General features: G+C 44.7%; 1 protein-coding gene across 4 annotated transcripts in view; it reads right to left on the reverse strand.

The window, feature by feature from the left end:
- MYO5A (myosin VA) overlaps positions 1–2,460 on the reverse strand; it is a 216,427-nt gene extending 213,967 nt beyond the window's left edge. For all 4 annotated transcript variants that reach the window (XM_082444707.1, XM_082444706.1, XM_082444705.1 and 1 more), the window contains exon 1: positions 2,014–2,460. In XM_082444707.1, coding sequence (XP_082300833.1) covers positions 2,014–2,445 — 432 coding nt within the window. In that variant the 5' untranslated portion in view covers positions 2,446–2,460. The remainder of the gene's footprint in view (positions 1–2,013) is intronic.
- Between the last annotated feature and the right edge of the window lie 6,149 nt (positions 2,461–8,609).

An 8,609-nucleotide genomic window follows, 5' to 3' on the forward strand; every position in this document is an offset into this window, starting at 1 on the left:
AAACCTTAACAATTTTAAAAATCACAGGATCTTTTAAATTTTTTTCTTGCCAATTATTTTGGGAGAAAAAAGAAGATCCAAAATCCAAGAGCAACGTATTATCCAACCAGTGTCTAGTTAAGCAGCCTACAATTAGGCAGCTGAAGGATGGACTCCTCAGGCAGTGAAGAATGGGGTCTATACAAAGTAACTAAGGAATATTTACAGACCATATCTCTTCTTGTGAAAATGACTCTGATATTTCTTTTTTTTTTAAACATCTTTATTGAAGTATAATTGCCTTACAATGGTGTGTTAGCTTCTGCTTTATAACAAAGTGAATCAGTTATACACATACAATATGTTCCCATATCTCTTCCCTCTTGCATCTCCCTCCCTCCCACCCTCCCCATCCCACCCCTCTAGGTGGTCACGACTCTGATATTTCTTAGTACCCACCTCATACGTTTATTATGAGGATTAAATGAGTTAATATTTGTAAAGCAGTTAAAACAGTACCTGGCACATAGTTAGCTTTATATAAATGTTTGTTTATAAAGTAACTTTGGATCAATTTCCAATTGCATTCAATCGTACATTAGAGATCTACAATGACTAAAGAATTATCAGCTTTAGAGAGAAGTTTCAATTGTGTAGTCCTCAAATCTGCAGCTGGAAAGAGAGAGGTCCCAGGAAATGTTTCATGCAAACTCATTTCATGGTTGAAGAAATATACCTCATATTTGTAGAGAAATTCACAGGTTACGAAAAGCATTTCCATGTATTATTGTTTGATCCTCACGACAACAGCCTTGTAAGAGATGTAGGGCAGGTATAATTAACTCCATTTACAGATGAGGAAACTAAAGCACAGAGAGGTTAAGTGATTTGCCCAAGGTCACACAGTAAGTGAAAAGGCCCCGGCTAGAATCAAGGGCTAGAATCCAGGTCTCTGGATGGCGGGTCCAGACCTCTTCCTTCTATAACATGCTGCAACTTGAGCCCTGGGCTTACTTGGGTCATATTTGGAAGCAGTGATTATGAGACCATAAATGTAGACTTGGCTGCAGATGCAAACTCGAAAAGTTAAGGTAATTCTGTTAACTGGAATTAGAGGTAATTAATAGCTGGCAAAACATCTACCTACACAGGAGTGAGAGTATAAAATGCCATGACTACACACAGTCACAAAGGGCACCACACACTGTCTTGAAGGAACAGTTCTCCAAAATATGCCATTCAGAGATTACCAGCCCCAGAGAATACTGCTGTCAGTATAAGAAGGAAAGGCTGCCACTTCCCTTAAACTAAACCCAGAAGGAAAAGGCTCACCCCAGAGGATGGTGAAGACATGGAGCCTAACAAGGCTCTAAGGGATTACACGCAGATTGCAAACTCCCAGCGACAAATGAGTACCGACCATCCCAGTGAATCAGCTCGCATTTATTCGGCTGCATCTTCCCCAGGGGCTCTCCACCCCAGAGTAGCAATCTGAAACCGGGCAACTAAAGGTGAAAATCGACTGGCGACCGTTTGCAAGATTCCATATCTCACAGAAAGGTTGGCTGGCGATAGAAGTGGCACCGCATACCAACACCAGACGTTATTTTAAGCGCGTGTCCCCAGGGGAGGGACCGACCATCTAATCTGTCAGATCTAGGATCTCCCACCAGCCAGGATTTTTCCTAAAGCAAGACAGAGGGCTGAGCAATCCTGGCCCAGGCTCGCCCTACTAAAGCCACACAGACCCGCTTTCCACTTAGAAACCCGCCCAGGCCAAGAAAGGTGGCAGGGGCCAGAGAGGCACCCCGAGGCAGGCCTCCCTCCGCCGCCTCAACCATCAACGCCCGAACAAGGAAGGCGCCTCTGCGGGCGACCGGCGGGCAGGGCGGAGGATTTCGAAATGCTCGGAAAGGGGGTGGTGCCGGAGGGGCCGGACTGGGTCCCCGCGCCCCGGCCCCTCCCCGGCCTGACAGCTGGCGGCGCCGTGCCGCGCGGCCCCCTCCCCAAGGCGCGGCTCACGGGGCGCCTTACCTTTGTGTAGAGCTCGGACGCGGCCATGGCGGGCCCCGCGGCGCCGACGCCCCCCGCCTGTGCGGAGGCCGCACCTCTCCTGGGCGGCTGCCCGCGCCGACTAGGAAACGCCGGGGCTGCAGCCGGCAGGGAGCAGGGCAGGGCCGAGAGGAGCGGGGCGGGCCGCTCCGGGCGGGGCGGGGTGGGGCGCCTCAGCCGCGGGCGGCCAGCGGGGGCCTCGCCATCACTCCCGGGCTCGCCGCGAGCAGTGTCGCGTGCTCGGCGTGCCCGGGGTCCTCGGGGTCGCCGCCGCTGCCACCCCGACGGCCGGTGATGCTGCCGCCGCCGCCGCCGCCGCCCTCGCCCTGTGCATTGTGGGAGAGGGAGGAGGCTGCGCTCCAGCGCTGCCACCGCAGCTGGTCCGGATTCTCTCGGCCTCACGCTGCCTCCCATCGGCTGCGGGCACCGGGCATCATCAGCCTGTCAGCCAGCGTCGCCGCTGCCTCCTCCCGCGCTTCCGAGGCCCAGAAGCCCGCCCCAGGACACCCGCTGGCCGCACACCGCCCCCGGGATGCCCCAGACCCCAAGCGAGTCCTGGACCGTGCAGAATAGCCCAGCCCCCGAGAGGGGCAGCGATAGCAGTGTCACTCAGGGTGTCCAGGTAAATGGGAGTCTGCAGGCTGCTTTTCCTGTGCTTCCAAACATTTGTAGGGAAAGGATATGGGGAGAGGCTTCTTGGAAGGCCACGGAATAACCTAGAATTCCAGAAGAGCCTAATTAAGCAGTACACGTCTGGGAGTGAGCGAGGACGGAGAATCTGAGAGAAAGAGTCCCTAAGGTCACCCTGAACACCTCGGCATCTGCCATAGGGTCGTTTCGTGAAGCCAGAGCGTAGGGGCCTGCTTTAAGCTACAGAAATTTAAGTGCACCTGGTAACAAGATGCCCCCAGGGGGCGGCCCTAGAGCCTCCTTCTATCCTAGGCCTGCGCCTTCGTAACCTTCTGCCCCGGCCCTCTTTCTCTATCTAATCGCTGTTATCCTTGCACTTCAAGCACAAGAATGTGATCTTTCCACCCCACCCCAATGCCGTCTTCCCCCTCTACCTCTTCCCCACCCACACTTTCATTCCGGCTTAGCTGATCTCCATTTTTTCATCCCAACCTCTTAGTGTGCTCATCTTTCCTTATTTCTCTGAACTCTAAGTGGTGCCCAGTGCCAATCATGGGACTCTGGGATGGTTTTTATCAAAACTGTCTCTCAAGGCTGGCCCCCTTGGTAGTGCGTGTATCCTGCGTGTGTATTTGAAGGAAGATCATTGATGAGGAGGACACTTGGGGCCAGTCCTCACCCCCTGGAACTCAGGCCTCTCCTCCCCTTGCTCACTGCCCACAGTCTCCTCAGAGATGCCAGAGGTAATAGCTCCAGAGTCCTGCGTAATGCTCTGTACCTTCCAATTCTGAAAGTAAATCTCTTTCATGCTTTTGGATACCCCCCTTTCTTTAAAAAAGAGAAAACCTGTGCAGCTATCAGCAGTACACCAGAAAAGGCACTGGATTGAGATTTACGAGGTTTGAATTCTTCCCCTCACAGTTTCTTTGTGCCTTGTGTAAGGTGGTAACCACTCTGTTTTCTCACCCTCCAGCTAGTACCTACCTCCTAGGACTGTTGAGAAATGCTGAGTTTGCTGATGAAGCGGTTCAGGGTGTATCACCCCAGGGTATACTACCTGGCTGTATAGTTTTAAGATCCTCTTTTAATGCTTCCAGGCATGTCAAATCAAAATGTGTAAGGAAATCATAAACTCTCTGAAGTTCTTGCACCCTCAAGTAGACAGCATTGCAATGTTGTATTGAAGAAGCACACTGGAAGGTATAATGGCATCTATCATATTTGTGCTTGTCTGTCATCTTTTCTCTATCTGGGGGAATTTTCTGCACTAGTCCTGCCTCCTGATAGTTGCAAATTCCCCTCCTCTTTTGCAGCTTGGATGCAGTCATATGACCTAAGCCACAAAGATCAGAGTCATTCTGCACAAGACTTAGGTTACAGAAGTGAGAAATATGGAGAAACAGGCTCTGCCCAGAACTTCCATTTGCCAATGAAGGTAGTAGCAGAGGTGGCCAAGTTTGTGGGACAACAGTGGTCACATCAAAGTCGGGCTCCTGGCTTTCAGTGGTTGGTGGCAGCAGTGGGAGAAGCAGCAGCATCCATGTTGGGCCATTGCTGTAGCATGTTTCCGGGCTTGTCCCTAGATTTACATCAAGACTGTTTCTCCAGCCTTTCTAACAATTTTGTAAGTGACCTGATATCTTTCAGTGAATCCATTTTCGCCTAAATGAGCCAGTTATGAATTTGTGATGAAGAACCCTGACCATCATAGAGTGGTATATGGGATGAATGTGGTGAATGGGAATGGCTACATCTCAAGGGTATAGTTTCTTTCAGAAAATAGTTATTGGGCACTTAAAACGGCCAGGCACTAGGCTAAGTGCTGGAGCAAAATAAGATAATTTTCCTGTAAGAGAGGATAAATGAAGTCAATTAGAATGTATTGTGATTAAGTGCTAAAACAGTGTTATAGGGAAATGGTTATTGTGTCTCAGAAAATGGAACAAGTAACATGATGTAGGGGAGGGGAATATTCAGTTTTCACAAAGGTATGTTTGAATTAAGCTCTAAAATATAACTAGGAATGTATCAATGGATATCACAAACTAAGACAAAGCAAGCCACAGACTGGAGAAAGATGTTCATGACATATAAAACTATCCATGAAATTTTTTAAAAATAAAGAACTTCCACTTCTAGGGAAGTTCCCATTTCTGGGGAATCTGACATAAGACACTGGCAAAAGGCAATGGTTGCCATATATGCAATCTAGAAAATAATGGATTCAGTTCAGGAGAGCAGCTAAGTCCCAAGATGACAACTGTGCATTAGGATAAGAAATCAACAAGTTCAGACTGAAGCAAGGAGACCTGCCTACAGGGGAGTTTTCTGGAGTAAAAGGATGACTCTATAGAATACTTGATGTGATGGGAGACATTAAAATAATTGTGGTTATGATAGAGGCCAAAAGGATGAAGGGAAAAAATAATTAGAAACACCAAGAAAAACAAAAAGCGATTTAAAAAAATGAAATCATAGTATACACCGTGATCTGCAGTGAACTATATCAACCTATAAAGCTAAGAGGACTATTAATGATTATAAAATAGAATGCAAGTGTTATCAACCTTAATAAGGTAAGAACACAGATGACAAAGGCCAAAAGAAGGGAGGAGAGTCAAAAGGAAGGATAGTGGTGTTAATATTGTCATCTTACACACTAGAGAGAAAAGAAATACTGTTGACAGCCAATGAGATAAGAAATAATGGTGAAAATATATTATTAGACATTGTAAAGGAAGCCTATAGAGGAATCAAAAGTAGTGATATGATCCTAGAAAGAGGGTGGGAAGGAGGGGAGGTGGAAAATGTAAGCTTAATCCTCATTTATCAGTCTTGAAAACTATTAATTTATGTCTAAAATTAAGAAATTAAGAAACAGTGGTATAAACATACTATTGAGAGGCATGGAGGCAACTACCAGAAGAAACACAAAACAGCTTGAATATCTCCAGTGGTAGAGGAGCTAAACTTGGTGGTAGAGGCATATTTTGCGATTTTTAGCTTTTCACTATGTCCTTCTATACTACTTGACTTTAGAATCATTACAAGTATACTTTTACCTTTTAAAAAAGTGAAGAGGAGCAGGAAAATAAATCTAATAATTTGATTTAGAACCAGGTTTTGGTTCTACCATTCTTTTCCACATTTTTACCCCAATGATTGACGCCACACAGAAGGCATTTGCTCCATTCAGTTCTCCTTAAAAAAATTAAAATTAAAATTAAAAAAAAAAGCTGTGAATTCAAACAATGATCCCAACGAAACCACTTTTAAATTTCTAGATCCTTTCTGGATCTGTTAAGTACATACATGCTTTTACAAAGCTATAAAGAGTCCCTGGGTCTCAAAGCTCTACCCTCTTCTCTTCCTACCCTCCAGGAAAATGACCTCAACCCCCCTCTCTTACAAGTAGGACTAAGGTCATTCAGTGACCACTCTCCTCTAGTATCCCTTTCCCCCACCTGCACTCTAGTCATTCATCCTCTGTTTGGAAGACATGCCAAGGCTAATCTCCTCACGCATGCTCTCAACCCCAGCTCTTGCCCTCTTGCCTCTTCTGTATCTTTGGTTTTTCTCCCATGCTTTTGTTTTGCCTATCTATAACCAAACTCAAATCTTTCCTACATTTAAAAGCAAAGCCAAAGACTGTATCTTCTTTTATGTACCTCAGAAATTCTCAAAAAATCACATCCTCTCCACTAACTCATCTTTCATCACTTATTGTTCCTTTTCTGTCCCTCTGTCCCAGGCCCATGCACACCTCTACTGAAACTGCTCTCTCCAAATGATCAGTGATACCAATTTCCAGTGGCCTTTTCTCAGGTCCCATTCTTCCTCATTCTGTTGCACTCTACTCTGTAGATGACCATCCTCTTATTGAAATTTTTCCTCCCTTTGCTTCTGTAGAACCAATCTCCCATGGGAATGTGAATAGACTGCAAACAGCTGGCAATATTGTAACAGAATATACCCAGGATATTCTATTGAAGAAGTGAAAGGTTTGTGTTCTGTAACTTGTTAAGTGTGGCGTGACAGAAAGCTGCCCACTGGTGTGTCTGCTTCTGATCTTTATCCTAAAAATATGGCTGCTCTATAGTGATCATTTTTGCAGTAACTCAAGCAACTGGCACCTTAAATCTATAGACAAAGTCATTAGGAATGTTAGCTTGTATAGTTGCAGGAAAGTGAGAGTCTACAAGACACTAATCAGCCCAAGTTATTGGTAATGGGGCAATAAAGAGACTCAGAAACCAGATGCAGAATGTTTGCAAGGTTGTGATCACAAGCAAGAGTAGAGAAGCAGTGAACATTTAATACATCATTGCCATGGAAAATCAGGCGCACCAATTTCAGTGATGTGAGGTTTATGAGAGCAAAGTTCTTTGACATTTCTCCTCATGCAGAGAAACAAGAGTATAAAGGCCTACTGCAACGAAGGAAAGGTTAGACGCGACTGAGATGGAGAATCATCATCTCTCTGCATCCATAACCTTAATCTGGTTTCTCACTTAATTTCCAACCCAATATTCCAATTCCATTTCACTTTATTCATTCAACAAGCATTTGAGTATGTATAAGCTGTTTCTAGGTGCTAGGGATGCAATAACGAATTAAGACTTCATCTAAGGAAGTTAAATTTGATCCGAGATCAGAATGAAAAAGAGCTAGCCAAACTACGAAACAGGGAAAGTGTTTAATGGAAAAGAAACATGTTCAGCAGGGGCAAAAGGATCTTGGATATATGATTTCAGAATGGAAATGGGATGGGGCAGTGGGAATGGGTGGGATTGCAGCACGCACAAGGGAGCAGGAGTAGAAAGTTATGTGTTTGTTAGAACTATAGCAGTTGTCCAGGCAAGAAATAGTGGCTTTGGGTATGGTGCCAGCAGGGAAGAGAAATGGACAAATTCAGTGTATTTTGGTGGGTGTTGGTCACAGCCTCTGAGGAATAAAGGATAACTTCTAACGTTGGCTCGAGTACTCAAGTGGGCAAGTGCACAGAGGTGTATTTACTGAGTTGAAGGCTGGAGGAAAGGACAGTGTTATGCAGGAAAATCAAGTTCCTTCGCATGCCCTGATCTCCAACCAAACTTCTTTATACAGAGCCACATTTTCCCAACTCCTTGCCTATTTGAAAATAACAGCCCTCCACCTAAAATGCTTCTTCCTCCCTTTCCCTCCACCAATGCCTACAGCAACCCATCTCTCAAAACTACCTCTAAAATTTCCCTAACTTACCACTCATCCCATTTATCCCCTAAATTTAATACTGCATTCCTCTAGACTTCCTGGAACTTTATTTTTATTTCTATTTCTCTTAAGGAATGTAATACTTCCACCTTGCATTAAGTTTTATCTATCCATCCATCTATCTACTTATCTATCTAAATGCACACACACACATACAGTTGACCCTTAAACAACACGGGTTTGAATTGTGTGGGACCACTTATAGGTGGAATTTTTCACTAAATACACACTACAATATTACACGATCTGTGATTGGTTTAATCCGTGGATGCAGAACCACGGATAAGGGGGGCAGACTGTAAGTTATACACAAATTTTCAACTGCGCCCAGGGTTGGCACCCCTAACCCCCCATATTGTTCAAGGGTCAACTGTATATATATAAAATTTCTCAGAATGTCTCATCCATCTTTCTATTTCTGACAGTATTGTACTAGAGTGTTTTATACCTGAGATGGAAAAGACTCACAATCTGCAAACATTTCATGTTACCTAAATTACAAAAGTCTTTACAAATATTAAGTTAGGCTGCTAGGATCTCATAAACGAACATTATTTAAATTAAAACAAAATTTAAGACTACAACAGTCAAATTCTTTCTGCATATCGTAGTAGCTGAAATCTAAAGGGATCAACTTCAGAAAATATACTGAAAAACAATATAACACTTAAATGAGACAAAAACTGCAAATCAAA

Source organism: Balaenoptera physalus (genome assembly GCF_965194825.1).
Source record: "Balaenoptera physalus genome assembly, chromosome: 2".
In the NCBI taxonomy this organism is placed as follows: Eukaryota; Metazoa; Chordata; class Mammalia; order Artiodactyla; family Balaenopteridae; genus Balaenoptera; species Balaenoptera physalus.